Source organism: Adelges cooleyi, unplaced genomic scaffold (assembly GCF_023614345.1).
Source record: "Adelges cooleyi isolate 19-005CV unplaced genomic scaffold, UGA_ACOO_1.1 ACOO_flye_CR_arks_rails_tigmint_CR_PRNA_247, whole genome shotgun sequence".
In the NCBI taxonomy this organism is placed as follows: Eukaryota; Metazoa; Arthropoda; class Insecta; order Hemiptera; family Adelgidae; genus Adelges; species Adelges cooleyi.
The window spans coordinates 10,505,673-10,525,197 of NW_026095912.1; the positions used below are offsets into that span (position 1 = coordinate 10,505,673).

A 19,525-nucleotide genomic window follows, 5' to 3' on the forward strand; every position below is an offset into this window, starting at 1 on the left:
TTGTTACCCAAAAGCCGAATCGTTCGATTAAAATATGGACAACGGGAACGGATTTAATGATTTTCTACCCTAAACCAAAAATAAAAATAATAACAAATTGGATTGAGCGTTATTCGAATAATTGTTCGTTTAAGAGGGTCGGAGTACAACTAGTTTTCATGCGTTTTAGACCAATAAGCGGTGCTAAATTAGATATACGTTTCAATGTTGGTTTTTAATTTTTTTAAATATGTATTCATTTGTTGACAAATTTTCTAGGTTTTCACGAAGGCAATTTTCAATTTTCTTTTTCGAAGACCTCCAAAATGATGATGTTATTTTTGAAAATTTAGTGATAATACCAAATTTTAAATCAAAAATCGGCTTCCTAAAAAACCTAGACAATTTGTCAACAAATCCATACATACTTTAAAAATTAAAATCCAACATTGGGAAATGGGATGTATGTCTAATTTAGCAGTTTGATTTGTTTTAACCGTATTTGTTATTTATTTTGATTTTGCCCAAAACAGTTTTGGCATAACTCTGTCTCATTATAAACAAATTAATATTTCCTACCGCCCTTGGCAAGAGTCCGCATAAATCCGCCGTTGAATAATTTCACCTACACCTTGGTACTTTGGTTAAAATATATAATAGGTATTACCTATAGACTATAAGTATAATCGTATACTTATATATGATTAAATAATTTGTTACCTTGGATAATATTATACCTACGCTGAAGCAATATAGAATAGGACAATAAAAAATATGTTGCATTGTAATGAATAATAAAAAAATATTGTCAGCTCAGAACTCATCCCCGTCGCCGCTGACGACGGCATTAGTTATTGGCTGCCCGCCGTCGTTTCGATTGTTGCGTTGGACGGCAATCGTTGGTTGCGTTCAGTAATCGATTTTTTACAAGAATTTTTTATTTCGTCAGTCGTCACAGTATACATTTTAATAAAATTAATTTGTTGAATGCGTTTTCAAATTTTGTTCACGTATAATGTACGGCACTCGGCGTAGTTTGTTTCGACGTAGTTAGGATATTATTTTTCCTGGAGGTAGGAGTGGTTTGAAATATCGATTTGTTTTTTCACTATCGTTTCGATTGTGCGCGCTCCGTGTGAGTGCACGTACCTATCGGCCAACACCCCCTGGCAAGTGGCAATGGCATTAGCCGTTTACCGTTGCCGTTAGACCGTCGCCGTCGTTAGTGCCATTATGATTGTCACGGCTGCTACCGCACATTATTCGCTGCCGGACCAGCTCGCTGTTCTGTCGTAACTTAATCACGTACGACGAGGCCTGGTTTCGTCCGCAGTCCGCACTGTCGCACATACACAAACAGCAGGTACACCTTTATTTGGCCAGTGTACTTAACATTAATTTATAATACCAATAGCTACCTATATGATATTGTCTTACCCAAATTTGTATTCGAACCGAAGAAACGTCCTCACTTGTCTAAACTACCACGACATAGTTTGGAGCTCAGCTTGTCGCTGAAGTGACCCGCCAGCAAGTAGTACGGCATGACATAGTAAACTAATTGTTACACGACCCCTTTGCCATCGTACAAACGCCGCACACAACAAGACTGGTAAGCTAAGATGATATTGTATTTTCGGCAACGTTAACTGGACATATGTTAATGTGTCCACTGTTGATGTATGTACGACTGATCAACATAACTTTTGATGTTTTCCAGTTTTTTTTTTTGGATTTATTTTTCGATAACTCCCGTTCCTAAAGTTTATGGAATTTGTTAAGTCCTCAGTGTAAAGACATGGCTCGAGAACCCGTAGTAGTCCACGTTTACGACATGGTATGCATAATAATTTACAATTAAATAATAATACTCATAGTTTGACAACGTTCTGTGTGCATGCAGGGTCTTAGTTTAGTACATTCCCACTACGTATCTACTTAGAATTTGATACAATTAAAACATGCACATTTTAATATATTGGTAATAGCAGTTTTTGTTGTTTCAGTATTGGATCAATGAATACACAACACCAATGGGACTTGGTGTTTATCATTCAGGAGTCGAAGTATACGGACAAGGTACTCGAGTAACCTAATTTGTATTTATAGTTTAGATATATAGTCCGTTCATCAAGAGAATATGATTGTGCAGAAACAAAAACGCATTACTTCTGTCTGTGCAGGCACATACAATTAAAGTACTTGATGCACTTTTGTTTTTGTGAAATCATATTCTCTCAAAACAAGAGTATAGATTAGTTGATGTTCAATTTTTTTCTTTTAGAATATGGATACGGAGGCCACGATAGATCAGATTCTGGTATTTTTGATATGATTCCAAAAGATGTTTACGAATTAGGCGATCATTACAGATACAGGTAGAGTGGTTTTTGATTTTAAATATTAAATTGTTAATTATTATTAAATAAGCATATTTTAAGGCTGTGAATTATTTACCAAAAATTGTCCGGTCATTTTTATGCTATATTTTATTTGTTTTAAATGTTGCTTTTATCATAATTGTTCCGTATTCGTGTATAAAATATTAGAAAATATAAATTATAAAAATTCTTGCTGACATTTTTTTTATATAAAATATTTGCCAACTGTGTTTAGAGAATCAGTTTACGTTGGTCACACAGACTTCAATCCAGCTGATGTAAAAAGGATATTGACAGAGCTTGGCAAAGAATTCCGTGGAGATCGTTATCATTTAATGACTAAAAATTGCAATCACTTTTCTGGTGAACTGACTAAAGTAAGTCCTTCTTTGTTACAATGTATCAAGAGTATTTCTTATTTTTTGTTTATCTGGCAGGCTCATAGGTTTCTAATATCTTTGTTCACTTCTAGCTAATCGTTTTAATCTACTCCTTTTATTATATTTATTTATACTAATGAAGAGTTACTGAGATTTATAAAGGAATCAGGACTATTCAACTTAGAAGGTTATTAACTAAGCAGGACATGGGCATGACAAACTATGTGAAACAGGACTTTGATGAGAGGGTGTGCACAATGGACCTGTAGGTCTAAGTGCATGGGCCCATTCTGGGCCCACCCGTTAACTAACTAAAACTAAAACTATACTAATGAAACTATTTGTCATGTTTAACATTTTTCTTTTTAAAAGTATAATGATTTTATTTAAAACCTCCAAATAATATATTATTTTAGTTGGTTTAACTTTAAAATGTTGGTTTACTTAAAATGTTATCACTGTGTTTGTTTGGTTGTCTAGATAGATGGTAGACTGATTAAAATTTGCTGGTGATGCGAGTTTCATTTTAATGGCGGTTTTTGCTCGCGATATTTGAATAAAAATATCTGAAATATACACAGTTTACAAAGTGGACTTAACTTGACATGTGTTAAAAATTGTAGCTCTCAAGCTATAATTGTAAAAGTTATGACTGTTTACACTGTAATCAATCAAACTTTTAGGCACTGATAAGAGATTTTTTTTTGACCAAAAGTCTAAATAGTATTGAAATTTTAAAAACAAAATTATCGAGAAAGCTGAGGCAAAATTTTTTTTTTTTTAATGGTCTACCTAATATTAATTGTCACGAATGTTAATAATTATGATAAAAAAAAAAGTTATACCTAATCAAATACATATTACACTGACCTTATAGATAATTTTTAAAATATGGCTGTCTCTATCTATTGTAGGGTTAAGAGGGCGTCGCACCGCCCATTTTTAAGGAGTTAAATATAGACAATTTTTTACAATATCTTAAAGGTTAAACTGTGATGTGTAATTATTAGTTCAATAACTAGGACTCTATTTTGGTAGTTAGTTTATTTTTTGGACTATTACAGCATCCTTGAAAGCGATTAAAAAATGTTTTTTTATCTCTACATTTTTAAGCAGATAGAAAATAACTCGCTTAATTTTGGTTTTAGAGTAAAAGCACTGATTATTAAATTAAAAGAAAACAATATTCCGAAGGGCAAGACGGTGCGTTTTTATTCATTATTCCAAGTATAACTCTTAATACATAGTTTAGAAATAACGACTATTTTAACATTTTTAAATGGCGAAACTTTTCAAAAAATGAATTTTTTTTTTAAAAAACGCACCGTCTTGCCCTTCGGAATATTGTTCTCTTTTAATTTTATAATGGGTGCTTTTACTCTAAAACGAAAATTAAGCGAGTTATTTTCAGTTGGCGTAAACATGTTTTTACCACTGAAAATCACAGGTGTAACGCCCTCTTAAGGTCCTCCTTTAGCAACACATAACATATTAGTTTATATTTGATAATAACTGATAATGAACATATAAATTATTTAATTAAGATATTTCCTCTCTTTCTTTAAATCGGAGATTAGTAAATGTTGCTGAAAAACAATAAATGCATTTATTAAGTCTTGTGCAGACTAATAATAGTATAAATGGTAGTCAATTATTTTTATTTTTATTAAGGGGCCTATTTATGAGATAACAATTTGATAGTGTCAATCAAGGCACATTTTCAAAGTTCTTACGATTTTTACAATAATATTAATAACGAAAATTAAAAATGTACTTGATTGATACATCAAACAAGTATTGAAAAATGTATATCTGTTTTGTCGGATAGTTTTGTTCCAAAGTACGGATAAAATAAAAATAGTACTTTCAACTATAACTATGCTAATGTATAGCTCAGATATTCCACATCTCTCATCAGTTAATTAGGTAATTGAAAACATTTTAGAAAGTTGTCTGCAATTCAAAGTTCTAATTTTTGTTTTGATTATCAAACAAATAGTGTTAATTCTTGTTACAGATTTCAAATGATGTGCATAAAATTCTACATAATATTACATACCAACTATTACCTATGTAATTTGTATTTTATATTCTTCAATTATTTTGTACAAAAATTCATAGGGCAGAAATATTGTATTTATAGAAACAATATAATACGTTAAATATTTTACAGACTAACTTTTCACTTTTTTAGATTTTGTGTGGACAAGAAATACCAAGTTGGATTAACAGACTCGCATACGTTAGCTCTTGTATTCCGTTTTTCCAACGTTGTCTTCCAAAGGAGTGGTTGACACCAATTTCTCTTCAAAGGAGTTTGTCTCGGAGGAAATCTGATGCTTCGACAGAACAACTCAACCCATAACATGTACATTAAATTTTAAGCCAATACAAAATACTTTGTGTGCCATTCACTATAAAGATCAGGCAAAACTTTTTGAACTACTACTACTATTATTATTATTATAACTATTATAAAAAATTGTTTTTAAAACATCCAATTTTTAGGATTATATTATTATATACACTCGTAGATACGAAATTAAGTATTATTATATGTTTTTATTTTCAATTTGTGTGTTGATACATAATTACCATGAACATCTTACTTTTATCCTTGTGTTCGTGTATTATTTCCATTACCATAAGTTAATTTTTGCATTAATGCAATATTACGTATGTTTGTGCTGTTATATTTTGAAACCCACAATATGCAAGCATGATATTTTATTGTTAAGAAGTATAAAAACAATACAAATTGTTGGTTAGTCCTGTAAAGACAACTGTTTTGACTTGATGTGTAACGTACTTAACAATATTAAAGAAAAAAATGTTTTTTTTATAGTAATTTAATGATAATTCTAACGAGAAACCTAAACCATTTAATACAATAAGGTACCCTACTTATATTACATAAAACTTGACACCAAGTAAGAATACATATTAATTCAAGTAATATCTAAGTAATAAAATACAAATAATACTATGTTTGGTCAAGTATATTATTAATACATTTTGTGTGGAGTTCATCAATTGTATTTGTTCTTAGTTTGATTTTGTTATACAGATTTTTTTAACTTCCATACAACTTTAGTAAGACATTCTTTAAACAAATAATATTGTATTATTTATAAATTGTTTAATGTATAAAAATTGCAAATATTACTAGCTTTATTATTAAACATGCGAGATCAGACTTGAATTTTGTCACAAATAACACTGTCAATGTTAAAGTTATAATTATTTAAAACTATTATACGACTTCAGTTTTAAGGATATAATTGTAATACAATATTTCATAAATTATATAAAAATATAATTTTGTCGAGGCTTTAAATATACTTACAATAAAAACGTATTTTATTATATTAATATTTATATAATATAAATGAGTGTTTTACGGATCAAAAAACAAAATTATCTTATCATATAATACTTAACTATAATATTACATCTGCAAGGTTGTGACAACAACTAAGCTACAGACAATTTTGATTATTTGAACAATATTATATATTTTGATCATCTCAGTGTTTTAAAATGATGGTTAAAAATGTACATAACTATACACATTATACAGACAACTGTATACAATTAAAACAGTCCCAGTTCATTTTGATGTGCATTAAGAATGCAAACTTGATACAATTGTTTTCTGTAAAATTAGTCATCATCATCATCAAGCATAAAGGGTCTTAAAGGCCCAACGCTGCAATCATAAGCTGATGGTTTCTGTAAAATTAGTAATTAACAAATATTCCAAGATTTACTAGATAGAACTAAAAATGTTATGGCTTAATTATAATAAATGTATACAACATTTTTTATAAGACTGATTGTTTGTGAATATAGTTTTGGCTATTTAATAATTCCGTAAAGCGAAAATAGTTTTGTTTACGACTGTCTATTTTTACAGCTTATTTGTTCAGTTGGTTTTATATTGTAAATGGAATAGATAAACATTAGTTTTAAATTATGTATAATTATTACACATATTGATACAGATAATATTAACACTATACACTATATAATCATAAATCATATAATGCGCAAAGTTAATTAAGTTAAGTACTTAAGTGTGTTATTTAATATACAAACAAAACGGGCAGAAAACAAAAGAGCATGTTGCAGTTTTTCACTTTATTTTAACCAATATATTATCACTTACTGAACACATACAGGTACGACTTAATTTTAAGAATAAGCTTAATATTATACCTTAGATTAATTAGTGGTGATTAAAACTAACAAGAAACTATATTATAAGCACCACGTGAAATTATGCCAAATTAATAAAAATTATACACAAAGGTCAGAACTGTTGCTATCATAATATATAATTTATTTTTAAATACAACTTTTACAAACAAAATAACTGTCAACTTTTATTTTTCATCTTAAAATTAATATACTATACATTTTTTTTTCTAAAAAAAAATTATTTTTTATACTGCCAATAATTTATTAGTACTTATAAACAAAAAAAATTATTAAATAAATAAAATATTTTTAATTGAAAAAATTCAAAATATTCTGAAAATAATTTAGTCATTTTTTTTAGTTTAAAAAAAACATGTTTAAATAATGCTAAAAAATATTTTTAAAATACTTAAAAAATTATCAATATTCGTTTTTAATCATGTTTGAATATAAAAAACACATTCGTGTCGTATCAAAACGAATTTTATAACATAATGGACATATTTAAAAAGTGACTTGCCTGTTTTTTCCCTGTACTCTGCACCCCTGTGCCTTCATTTATAGAAGGCACAGGACTCTTGTACAAGATCAATACCTTAGATTCGTGCCAAAAAAAATGGAAGCATTAAAAACTAAAAACACGGTGGAGTAAAATATAAATCGAGTTGTGGTGTCACATACCTACTTATAAGTCACGAGATTAACTATAGAACTTCAGGCCGTGCAATGAACTAAAAGTTAACACTTTATTTACCATCTGCGAGTTGTGGATAGGACCATATTAAGAGTTAATAGATATCTATTATAATATCATCGGTTAATGAGCTTCTCGTCGTGGCGTTTGTTTTTTTAAGCGCCATCGCAGAAATGCACAATACGACCACAGAATAGACTTAATTAGTCTATTCTGTGATACGACTTTTACTTATCATATTCGACGGGCGGTTTTTTATCAACGGCAAACGGTCGATTTGTTACAAAAATAATCCACGGTTTGCCGAACGGTAGCACCAGCAGCAGCAGCACCAGCAGCAGCTCAGCTGTCTTGTCACTCGAAGTAAGTACCATATAATATTTTGTTTTGTTTTTGTACCGTCGGCCGATTAGGCGGGTCCCCGCCGTCGATGATAATAACCGGTGGTGTTATTATACCTAGTGGTGGTGCACTCCGTTTCGACGATGGTATTATTATTATCATGAGTGTCCACTGTCGGCACGTGCGCCCGTACAATCATCGCATCCCTCGTGTTTAATCGTCTAGAACATGCCTGCCGCCGCCGTCGAGGATATCCAAGCACCTGAGCAGGAAACCTACGTGGGACCCGAGTGCGGCATCAAAGACGTGTGGGCGTACAATTTGGAGGAGGAGTTCGCGTGCATACGGAAAATATTGCCAAAATATTGCTATGTGGCCATGGACACCGAATTCCCCGGAGTGGTGGCCCGGCCCATCGGCGACTTCAAGACCACTTCCGATTACCTGTACCAGCTGTTGCGTTGTAACGTCGACCTGCTGAGAATCATCCAGTTGGGTCTTTCGTTTTTCGACGAACACGGCAAAACGCCCGACGGCTACTCGACGTGGCAGTTCAATTTCAAATTCAACTTGTCGGAAGACATGTACGCCCAAGACAGTATAGAGCTGCTGACGAAATCCAGGTAAACCGAGCTTTATCAGTTAATCGGTTTGTTAGTTAATACACATTTTACAACCCGTCGTTTACCAAACTGGTGCGAGTCAGTTTTACACAATTTCACACGACGGCTAAGTAAAAATAATATTTTGGCAAAGTACACGACTTTTGTTCACATCACTTTCAACATACATTGAGTATAGTATAGATGGACAACTCCTGTATGTGGATTTTAAACTTATTTTTTAGATTTCATAATCCAGCCTAACACGTTAACCTGGTATACCTGTTTGAAATCTATAAATGCGGGTTTATCTTATTGCCGGTTGTTGCAATAGAGTTGTCCATCATAGTATATATTATAATCTATGCCTTCCTTAATACATTTTTATTTAATTACATTTATGTTAAGTCTAGGGTTGTAAGCAGGTGGTAAGGAATTATTTTCAACGTTCCATTCCATTTGTGATATTTGTTAATTTTTATATAACAATATAAAAATGTGTACAAGATAATAAATCTAACCTAATAAAAGTAAACATATTTCAAACACATAGTAAACATATTTTTTGTTCAGAAATTTGCTTTTTTAATAAAGTTCACTGAGACCTTTATAACTCTATTGTCACATCAAATACCAAAAAGTTACAGTAATTTTAACAAAGCCGCACTTACACAATATAATTTTTAATGAAAGAAATTTCAGTCAATTTAAATTTTTTTTTCAAATACTCATTCTTATAATAAAAATGGTCATGACAAAAAAAAAATGTTTTGAAAAATTATAAAAGCTAACAGCCTTAGTTCCTCTTGGCACACTTGTTTATATTTATACAGAAATGTCTGAAATAATTGTGTCTTAACACTAATACAAATGTTGGACCTATATTTATACCTATATTTAAAACCGTTCATACATAGTAATTTTTGTATTGTACAGTTATTTCGTTTTTAAAAATGTGTGTTCTAAGGATCGCTGACAATAATGTAGAAGTAAATGCAGTTATCTGATACAAAACAACAAATGCGATAATTTAATTTTTGTTCCTATAATAGTTGTTATTGCAGACTACCAATAACTAATAATTTCCACTTTAAACAATAAATGTTAAGATAATATATATTGAATTCATTGCATTCATCGGTATATTGCATTAATTCAAAAGATAGACTTAGTTAAGTTTGTGAACAGTTAACTCTATATTAACTATCAAATAACTAAATGTATTTCTATAAAATCATTATGATTGCACTTTATGCAAACAACAATATTATATCATTAGTCTTGGTGGGATATTTTTCATTTATATCATTTTTGTTTCAGTATACAATTTCAAGAGCATCAAGAACATGGGATAGATCCTACAGACTTTGCCGAGTGTATAATCACGTCCGGTTTAGTGTTGATGGACAATATAAAATGGATGACGTTTCACAGCAGTTTTGACTTTGGATACCTGGTAAAAGTGTTGACGGACGAAAAACTACCTCAAGAGGAGTCAGAGTTTTTCGACATGTTTTCCTTATACTTTCCGTGTGTGTATGATATCAAATACTTGATGAAGAGCTGCAAAAACTTGAAGGGCGGCCTGCAAGAAGTAGCCGATCAACTAGAATTAAAACGGATTGGTCCACAGCATCAGGCTGGCAGTGATTCTCTGCTGACTGGCATGGCTTTTTTCAAAATAAGAGATATGTATTTTGAAGGAATGATAGATAGTAAAAAGTATTGTGGTCATTTGTATGGCTTAGGTATTACCACGTTGAACAACGGCCAAATACGGTATGAAGGGCCACTTTAAATTAACTTACCAAAAACAATACCACAAATTTGCCCTCTCAATTTATTTATTTTTATATGATTTTGTTCACCAATTGTGGATGAAATTGAAGAATTATAGAGATAAAATTAGTTTAGATTTATGTTAAGAACATTTAATTAAAAGAAATTGTCTACTTTAAATTGTTCGTGTAATTTTTTCACTATTTGTTTTCCCATTGACAATTTATAATAATATTTAGATTTATTAATATATTAAATTAAAAAATATAGCTATGTATATTTGAACATTCAGGACACTGCTTTTATCTATACATAACTTTGACAGTTTAACTAAAAGAGACCTTGTTAGCTATACAAATAAAATTAGATTTGTTTTTATATCCTACTATAATAGTAATAAAACAATGTTTTTTTTTTAAATTAATGTAAACTAAAAAATTGTATCAGGTCATTATGAAAAAGCACTGTAATTTCTCTTTAACAGAATCTAATTTCTTACAGAAAAAAATACCTAAATGTTTTATAATACAAACAAAGTTGTATTATTTGAACAAATGTTTTATCTTTTCAGTTTTTATGGACTTGAAGTTACATTGTCTCCTATTTGTTTAAAAAAAGTGTGCATTAAAGCCATCAGGTCCAGGCGCAGAGTTATTATTCAAATTATTTAAAATACATTACAGGCAAAAACAATAAAGAAATACATTTATATTTATTAAAAGTGATTGGGAAAAGCATTTATGTGTACATACCGGTGATACACCTTACGCAAGCATATTTTGTACAAAAAACTGTAGTCAAAAATCAAACTTAAATACTCATATGAAGAATTGTTTTAAAAAATGTAACAACTAAATAACTTTAATTAAATAACTTTTACATATATTTTTATTCACGTTTTATGCAACAAAAAATTTAATCAAAAATCAAATATAAACATACATGTAAAAAATGTTTGTTCCAAAAAATTTAATGTAATATAAATTAAACAACTTAATATTTTTTGGAATTTCATTTTTTTAATTTTATATATAAACGTTTATAATTTTTTATAAACCGTATTTTTTTTTTTAAAACTTGTTCTCTCTTGTGTTATGACCTATATGTACCAACAATAAAATAAGTATTTTTTTTTTTATTTCTTTTTAAGTTACTAATTTAGGAATGCTGGAATCGTACATTATTTAATTAGAACATTGTTATTTTTTAGAATATTGATAATAAAAATCCGAATGTCATAAGATTTGAATCTTAAAAGTTTTCTTTAACTTTCAAATGGGAATTTATCTTCTAAAAACTACAATATATAACAGTAGTGCTATAATTTTTTAATAAATAAAGTAATAAAAATAAGAAAATCGACTTTTCTAATAAACGTCTGAAAATAGGCAATAGCTAAGGTTAAATTACTATCTAGTACGGCTATCATGGGTGTGGACATCCTTTGGATATAATTAGTGAAACTCAAAAAAAATGGTCTCAAAGTTACGCGTTTAAGGAGCTATATCGAACCCTTGGTCCTCTCTTGGTTCCCCTCTCTAAGATTACGTCATTTTTTCAACGTTAAAACATACCTACTAGTTTTCAGTGGTATATTTTGTTTTTATTAAACATTTAAATTACTAAATTTTAATTTACTTAAATTAGATGAATAACACAAAACTACAAGCATGACATGTAGGTAATTAAATCTAGAAGATAGACCATTTTGCCAACTACATTAATTTAAAGTGGCGTTGATCCCGTATCACTCGACTCAACTCCGAGTAAATAATATATAATAAACAAACACCTGTAGATTATAATTCTATTTATTCACAAGCAGTATTCAGAGTCAGTGGAAGACAGAAAACACGGAAATAAATTAGAAATACAAAATGGTAGGTACTCACACGATGTAAAACCGTAAATCGCTATTCAGGGCTGCAACTTATAATGTATAATACATTAATTACAGGCATACAAAACTCGATTGTAACTTAATAACCAAACACGTCGCAATACATTAGGTATTTATCATAGAATTCAACCAAGTTATTATGATTAAAATCTAGAGATTCTCACGAATAGAACAATAATAATGAAATGAATAGCAACAATAATGAAAACAAATTGTTTCTATAACGCTAAATCTAATTTAACTGGTTATAATTCACAGAAAGGGGAAGTATAAAAAGAAACGTGAAAAATATAATAAATGTAATTATCTCATTTTTTTTTAAAAATATCAGATATTTTTTAATGTTATGAATATCTTTGAATATATTATTAAATATTTGTAGAAAATCTTTGAATATTGTAACGCAATAATAGTGACATGAAATTCTTAGTTTCCAGTCCAACAGCATTAATTAACTACAATTTTTCTATAATTGCAGTTAGCATACTACAAATCAAATAAATATTACAAGTGTGATCACAGGCCAAATAATAATAAAACTGATACTAATTAAAATAAGTTTATTTTTTCTCGTGGAAGGAGTTAAGTAAAAATATTCAAAATGGTCATACATATCGCGTATTAAAAAAGAAAAACACTTTTTTCAATATCCAAGGGGTAGAGGAAATGGGAAATCAATGTATTATTTTTTTCTCGTGGAAGGAATTAAGATCAAATGTTCAAAATGGTCATAAATATTATATTGTATATTACAATGTATACAATTGTTGACAACACCGTCCATACTGAGCGACAAGTAACAAATTTATTTCATGTCATGCCGCCCACCGTTGACGAGTATCCATAAACTTGTTAGTTGTTACCAGTTGGTGGGATACATGTTGACAGCACCGTTAGCAACATGCTGCCAACAAAATGTTGCCTGGTCTGTACCTACCTTAACGGATTGCACCACGCCGGTCACGTTCTGTTCGTATCGCGTTTGTCGGATAACTGATAAGAGAACGATTATAATAATTTTCGTTGTTATGGTTTTTTCATTAGTAAAGTGAGTAAAAACTAAAAACATATATTATAATTTCATTAAAAAAAAAAAAAAATGTTACCTCGAATACTAAGTCAGAATGCATTGAAACGAATGTTGATGGTCGACCGTCAGTTCGTGCGTTATGCAAGCGTGGTCCTGTGCAACAACGGTAGAGCGTGCCCACCACAATGCGGACATACTTCATTGACACAACCACCCGGAGCTGTATCCCGGGTATATATGCCGGTGCGTTATAGACGGTTTGACATTAAGCACGACGACAACGACAATGATGGTGTTGATGATGACGACAAGCAGAACGTCAGAGTCGTGGGCGAGGACGCAGCCAATCAGGATAGTACGTCGGTAGCTACTATTCAAGCGCCAGAAAACATTCCTTACTTGCCATTGGTGGCAATACCAAAGCCTCCGTTGTATCCTAGGCTCTTTAGAATTGTCGAGGTACACTATTAGACTGAGTCGAAACTAACAATAATATCGTTAACTATATTGTTCGTACTCATTTGCAGATAAGTAATCCAAAACTGATAGCATTGATTAAGAGGAAAAAAGCATTAAATCAACCTTTTATCGCTCTGTTTATGAGAAAAGACACAGTGTATGTGTTAAAAAAACTCTTTTTGTCATTAATATTTTTATTGTAAATGAATAAATATTATATTTATATTTTCAGGACCACCGCAAATGTTGTGAATAATATTGATGAAGTGTATGACATTGGATCTTTAGGAAGAATTAACGAAATGCGAGAATTTGGCGACAAATTGCACATGCTTATACAAAGTTTCAGAAGAATTAAATTGACCAAACCTTTTTTCGAAGACCAAGATATCGATAAAGGTAGTTAAACGCTGTAAAATTAATAGTTTGATGACACAAAAACTTAACACAATCTTATTAGTTACAGGTGATTTGAATAGACGTAGTAAAAAACAAGCTCGCCTTAAAGGTATAACTAACACACAAGAAGCTACAGAATCTAATCAAGAAACGGACAAAACTCAGCAAGAAGTGCTAATGGTCGAGATAGAAAATATTAAAGATAAACCCTATGAAACGACGTTGGAAGTTAAAGTATGTTATGTCTTGAAATTATCATTTTCAGTGTTTGTTAATTGAGTTTATTTTTATTACAAATTAATTTTGTTTTTAGGCACTTTCTCAAGAAATTATTAAAACCATTCAATCGATAATCAGTATAAATCCTATTTATAGGGAAATATTACATCCAATGTTACAACATGGCAATGTAGCCGATGATCCATCATACTTATCTGATGTTGCTGCTGCTATAACTGAATGTGAAACTACAGAATGTCAAGCAATTTTAGAAGAAACTGATGTACCTATCATTAGTTATTTCTTAATTTTTTTTTTTTTTTGTAGATGTATTTAATTAAATCAATTTTAAAGGTCCCTAAACGCCTTCGACTTTCATTGGGATGCCTGAAAAAACTTTTGGAACTCAGTGAAATTCAGGTCAAGATTAGTAAAGAAGTCGACGAGAAAGTAAAACAACAACATCGAAAATTTATACTTCAGGAACAACTTAAAGTTATAAAAAAAGAACTGGGCTTAGAAAAAGATGATAAAGACTCCGTTGTAGAAAAGTTCAGAGACCGAATTAAAGCAAGTTTATTATTGGAGTTATTTTTAACTGAAAATACTTTTATTAATAACTTTTATCTATTCTCCGTTCCAAAATACCTATTTTGCACACCACGACTGACGGCTGGCGGCCGCTGAAAGGCAAAGTTCTCCCACTCTTTGTTTAATTTTATTGTTTTTTATTGAAATTTGTTTTTTTCTATTTGGCATTTAAATTTAAAAGCTTTATTTCCATTTATTACAGTACAGATTATTTACAAATTATTACTTTTTAATTCAGTTTTTAAATTTAAATTATAATATTTTTTAGGATAAACAAGTACCACCAAAAGTTATGGAAGTAATTGAAGAAGAGTTGACTAAATTATCATTTTTAGAACATCACTCTTCTGAGTTCAAGTAAGTTATGAGCTAAAAATATTAATTTAAATTTGTATAAATATAGGGTTTGTATTATCTAGAAAAAACTTAAGCACTTATGGTTATATGTAATAAAATAATAATAAAAACCCTTAACCATAAAATATTCAGTCTGTCGTGAGCGCTGAAGATGACAACATTGTTGCCGAAATACGACGTATTCGCGGAGAGTATATAATTTTTATGGTTAAGGGTTTTTATTATGATTTTATTTGTATTATCTATTTATTGTAATTCATTTTTATCTAATTAAAAAAAAAAAAATGTTCTCATTAATAAATTTATATTAAATTGATTACTGAAGAGTTTGAATGTTTCTATAAAATCTTTTAAAAAGTATCAATAAATAAAAAAATAGTATATTGCTCATAACTACAGACTTAAAAGCACGAACAACCAACGTTCAAAATATTTCCATGATATAATTATTATTATCGAGTTTGACTTATAAAATATTTAATACATAATGTTGTGTATTGATAGCAAAATCACATTGTTATTTAATAACAATGTGCTAAAATAATTAATTTTTATTAAAGACATTTTGATATCAACTTTTAACTCAATTAGGTTACTCATCTTATCATTTTATAGAAAGTAACACTTAAGTGAAGGAGTGATTTATTTAAAAATAAACTTAAATAAAAGTAGCCAAAAAAAAAAAAGAAACTGCCTAATTCTGTAAAATTTAACAGTATGGTTTGAATTATTAGTGTCACGAGAAATTATCTAGACTGGCTCACACTACTACCATGGGGTTCTTCAAGTAATGAGAATTTTGATTTAGACCGTGCATCGAAAATTCTAGACGAAGATCACTACGGAATGGACGACATAAAAAAACGTATTCTCGAATTTATTGCTGTCAGTAAATTAAAAGGCACAACTCATGGGAAAATAATATGTTTCCACGGACCACCTGGTGTTGGCAAAACTAGTGTAGCAAGGTCAATTGCAAAAGCTCTAAATCGAGAAGTATGTTTTTTGTTTTTTAACTAAATTATATTTAATATAATTATTAACATTTATAATTTTTAGTATTTTAGATTTAGCGTTGGAGGTATGACTGATGTTGCCGAGATCAAAGGTCATCGTAGGACATACGTTGGTGCTATGCCGGGTAAAATGATACAATGTCTAAAAAAAACTTGTACAGAAAATCCCCTTGTGTTAATTGATGAAGTTGATAAAATTGGAAGGTAATAAATATAATACTGATTAGGATAGTAACTATAATAGTCTAATTGATATTTATAAAAGATTTGTAGATTTACGATTACAATATTTCCGATATTAAAAAACAATTGGGAAATCATAAAGTTAAAATAAAAAAAACCTTACATTTAGATTAGTTTGGGCTACAACAATGTTAATTAATGAGCAGTTAGGTTGTATACAGATTTGTCCACCCAGAGCTTATAAAAAGCTAACTTAAGACATTAGTTATATTGTCAGTTTTTCATTATTAAGCTATCATTTTTACGTTACTATTACTTAAAAAAATGTGATATTTTAACGTTTTTTCTAATAATCTATGTATTCTGAATTTAATAGTATTACGTGATACCACCATTATCTCTTACTCTTCTTATTTTTATTACATTAAAAAAAACATAAAGAAATTTTATTAAAGAGGTAAAAATTACGTCAACTAAGTAGTAAGTGGTCCTCCTTCACCGATCCTCCTTACCAAGTACTGCCATTTTCCAGGGTCCCTCCCACACTGCTTGGGGATCAAGAACAAATTACCATATTTGTTGCCCTGCAATTACTTACTGCAAGTACCTCAAAGGGAAACTTTATTTTTGCATCTAAGTTGAATTTAAATGTCATTTTGTAATTAATCTTTAAAGTTTAAATTAAATTTCGTTTAAAATTAAGATTTATTGTATGTAGCATTTAAAATGTTTTGTAATAACTTTACAGAGGGCATCAAGGTGATCCGTCGTCGGCATTGCTAGAAATGCTTGACCCAGAACAAAATGCCAACTTCTTAGATCACTATTTAGATGTGTCAGTGGACTTATCTAACGTGTTGTTTATTTGCACTGCTAATGTTATCAACACAATTCCAGAGCCTCTACGAGATCGAATGGAGATGATAGATGTGTCTGGTTATGTGGCCCAAGAAAAAATGGCCATTGCCAAACAGTATTTAATTCCTCAGGGACTAAAGGCTACTGGGTTGACTGATAATCAAGTAAAATGATTAAGAACTCACTGTAGCAAAGTATTTTTTTTTAATTTGTACATGTACTCTTGATAGATAGATATTGTCGATGAAAGTTTGTCAACACTTATCAAATTTTACTGCCGTGAGAGTGGTGTACGGAATCTCCAAAAACATATTGAAAAAGTATTGTTTTCGTTCAAGCTTTGTTCGATTTATATTTTGTTAAATGGTTTTATTCTAACAATGTTAATGATTTTCCTTTTTAGATACTACGAAAAGTAGCGCATAAAATCGTTAAAGGCGAAGAAGAAAAAGTGACAGTTTCCAAAGATAAATTATATGATTTTGTGGGTAATCCAGTGTTCACTAAAAACAGAATGTATGAAAATCCTGAACCCGGAGTGGTTATGGGTTTAGCTTGGACTGCCATGGGTAAGCACAGACTTTGGAACTACCTGTAGAAAGAAAAAAACGAAATTCATGTTTATCATTTTTTTGTTTTGTTATAGGAGGTACAATGATGTATATTGAAACGGAATGGACCAAAGATCCTAAAACCGTAACTGAAAAAAATAAATCGGTAGGTTCGATTATGCTTACTGGTCGTTTAGGAGAAACTATGCAAGAGTCTGCCAAAACAGCATACACTGTAGCAAAAAAAATACTAAATGATGTCGAACCAGAAAATGTAAACCTGTCGATTGGCAATGTGCATTTACATGTTCCTGAAGTAAGATGACCAGTCAATATCTAATAAACCAAAAATATAGCATTAAATAACTAATTTATTATTTATTTTAGGGTGCGACACCCAAAGATGGACCTAGTGCCGGCTGTACAATTGTTACAGCATTACTTTCGTTAGCATTGAACAAACCGGTTTTTAAAAATATAGCAATGACTGGTGAAATTTCGCTCAAAGGAAAAATAATGCCAGTTGGCGGAATCAAGGAAAAAACTATAGCCGTAAGTAATCTGAAAATATCATGTATCACCAAAAAATGACACCAAAATAACTTTATTATTGCTACAGCAACGTGTTTTACATATCATCGTTGCCGCGAAAAAACTTCCTTAGTTTTTTCTACACAATACTTACACTACCAGTTAATGTTTTTTTTTTTAATTTAAAAAATAGGTACACATAGTAACCTATTATCATAATTTAGTAACTTATTACTAGTGAAAAATTATTGCATCAATAAATGCAATCGATTGAGAATAATGTCGTTAGATTTTAGTACCAAAAATTATATTTTGAAAAAAAAGTCTAATAAGCTATTTTGCACTATCATCATCAATGTGCAAAAAAGTCTAATAAGCTATTTTGCACTATCAACATCAATGTGCATAATTAATTTAAAAATCAAAATAACTGTCCATATTTTGTTACTTAATATTGTGTTTATGTGTTATAGGCGAGAAGAGAAAATATTAACTGTTTGATACTTCCTGAAGAAAATAAAAAAGACTATGACGAACTACCAAAGTATATAACCGAAGGTCTAGAAGTACATTTCGTCTCCTATTATAAAGAAATCTATGATATAGTGTTTAAAAGTTAATAAAATTAAGTTCATATTGTTATATTAATCGTGTAGTTACTTTTATATTGTGTAAACTGATGTATTCTCTTACATCTGTAAACTTTTTTTTATGTGGAGAGTACTAAAGTACATAAATAATGTCTGTTATGGGCCGTATCTTTAATTTATTTTTATTATTTAAATTTTTTTAGTTTTTGGTAGATTCGTAGTACAAAACGGCCAACTATTTTTGACCTCAAAGAAATAAAACAACTTATTGTATAGTTATATTTTATGTTGTAAGAAAATGAAAATATGAGATCAGCCATTGTCACACATACAATATTGTTTTTGGAATATATTTTGTGTATGTGTAAATGTAATGAAGCTGCTGTTAATGTAATGTATTTATAATTTCCCAGATTGTCAACTGAAAAAAATGTGTGCATATTGCTTATCCAAAATGCAATAAAACTATAATATTTATGTGTTA

At 29.9% G+C, this 19,525-nt stretch overlaps 3 protein-coding genes across 5 annotated transcripts; all 3 read left to right on the forward strand.

Annotated features, from left to right (window-relative positions):
• The first annotated feature begins 1,135 nt into the window (after window positions 1-1,135).
• LOC126836900 (deubiquitinase DESI2) lies at window positions 1,136-5,312 on the forward strand. Of its 2 annotated transcripts, XM_050570617.1 has the most exons (7): window positions 1,136-1,342; window positions 1,440-1,591; window positions 1,700-1,816; window positions 1,986-2,058; window positions 2,264-2,357; window positions 2,596-2,737; window positions 4,935-5,312. In XM_050570617.1, exons 3-7 carry the CDS (start codon window positions 1,778-1,780, stop codon window positions 5,103-5,105), a joined length of 519 nt encoding a protein of 172 aa, XP_050426574.1. In that variant the 5' UTR covers window positions 1,136-1,342; window positions 1,440-1,591; window positions 1,700-1,777; the 3' UTR covers window positions 5,106-5,312. The 2 variants fall into 2 exon arrangements, with proteins under 2 accessions (XP_050426574.1, XP_050426573.1); XM_050570616.1 differs by having other exon boundaries at window positions 1,136-1,591.
• Window positions 5,313-7,984: 2,672 nt separating this feature from the next.
• LOC126836500 (CCR4-NOT transcription complex subunit 7-like) lies at window positions 7,985-10,537 on the forward strand. The gene is made up of 2 exons (XM_050569978.1): window positions 7,985-8,599; window positions 9,899-10,537. Exons 1-2 carry the CDS (start codon window positions 8,205-8,207, stop codon window positions 10,374-10,376), a joined length of 873 nt encoding a protein of 290 aa, XP_050425935.1. The 5' UTR covers window positions 7,985-8,204; the 3' UTR covers window positions 10,377-10,537.
• A 2,705-nt stretch (window positions 10,538-13,242) lies between these two features.
• On the forward strand, window positions 13,243-19,415 carry LOC126836692 (lon protease homolog, mitochondrial-like). 2 transcript variants are annotated; one of them, XM_050570300.1, is made up of 15 exons: window positions 13,243-13,746; window positions 13,815-13,903; window positions 13,979-14,145; window positions 14,207-14,379; window positions 14,459-14,647; window positions 14,719-14,934; window positions 15,224-15,312; window positions 16,047-16,308; window positions 16,372-16,532; window positions 17,260-17,533; window positions 17,600-17,689; window positions 17,773-17,938; window positions 18,016-18,236; window positions 18,308-18,472; window positions 18,925-19,415. In XM_050570300.1, the coding sequence occupies exons 1-15, from the start codon at window positions 13,357-13,359 to the stop codon at window positions 19,069-19,071; spliced, it is 2,799 nt and encodes a 932-aa protein (XP_050426257.1). In that variant the 5' UTR covers window positions 13,243-13,356; the 3' UTR covers window positions 19,072-19,415. The 2 variants fall into 2 exon arrangements, with proteins under 2 accessions (XP_050426257.1, XP_050426258.1); XM_050570301.1 differs by having other exon boundaries at window positions 14,213-14,379.
• The last annotated feature ends 110 nt before the right edge of the window (window positions 19,416-19,525 follow it).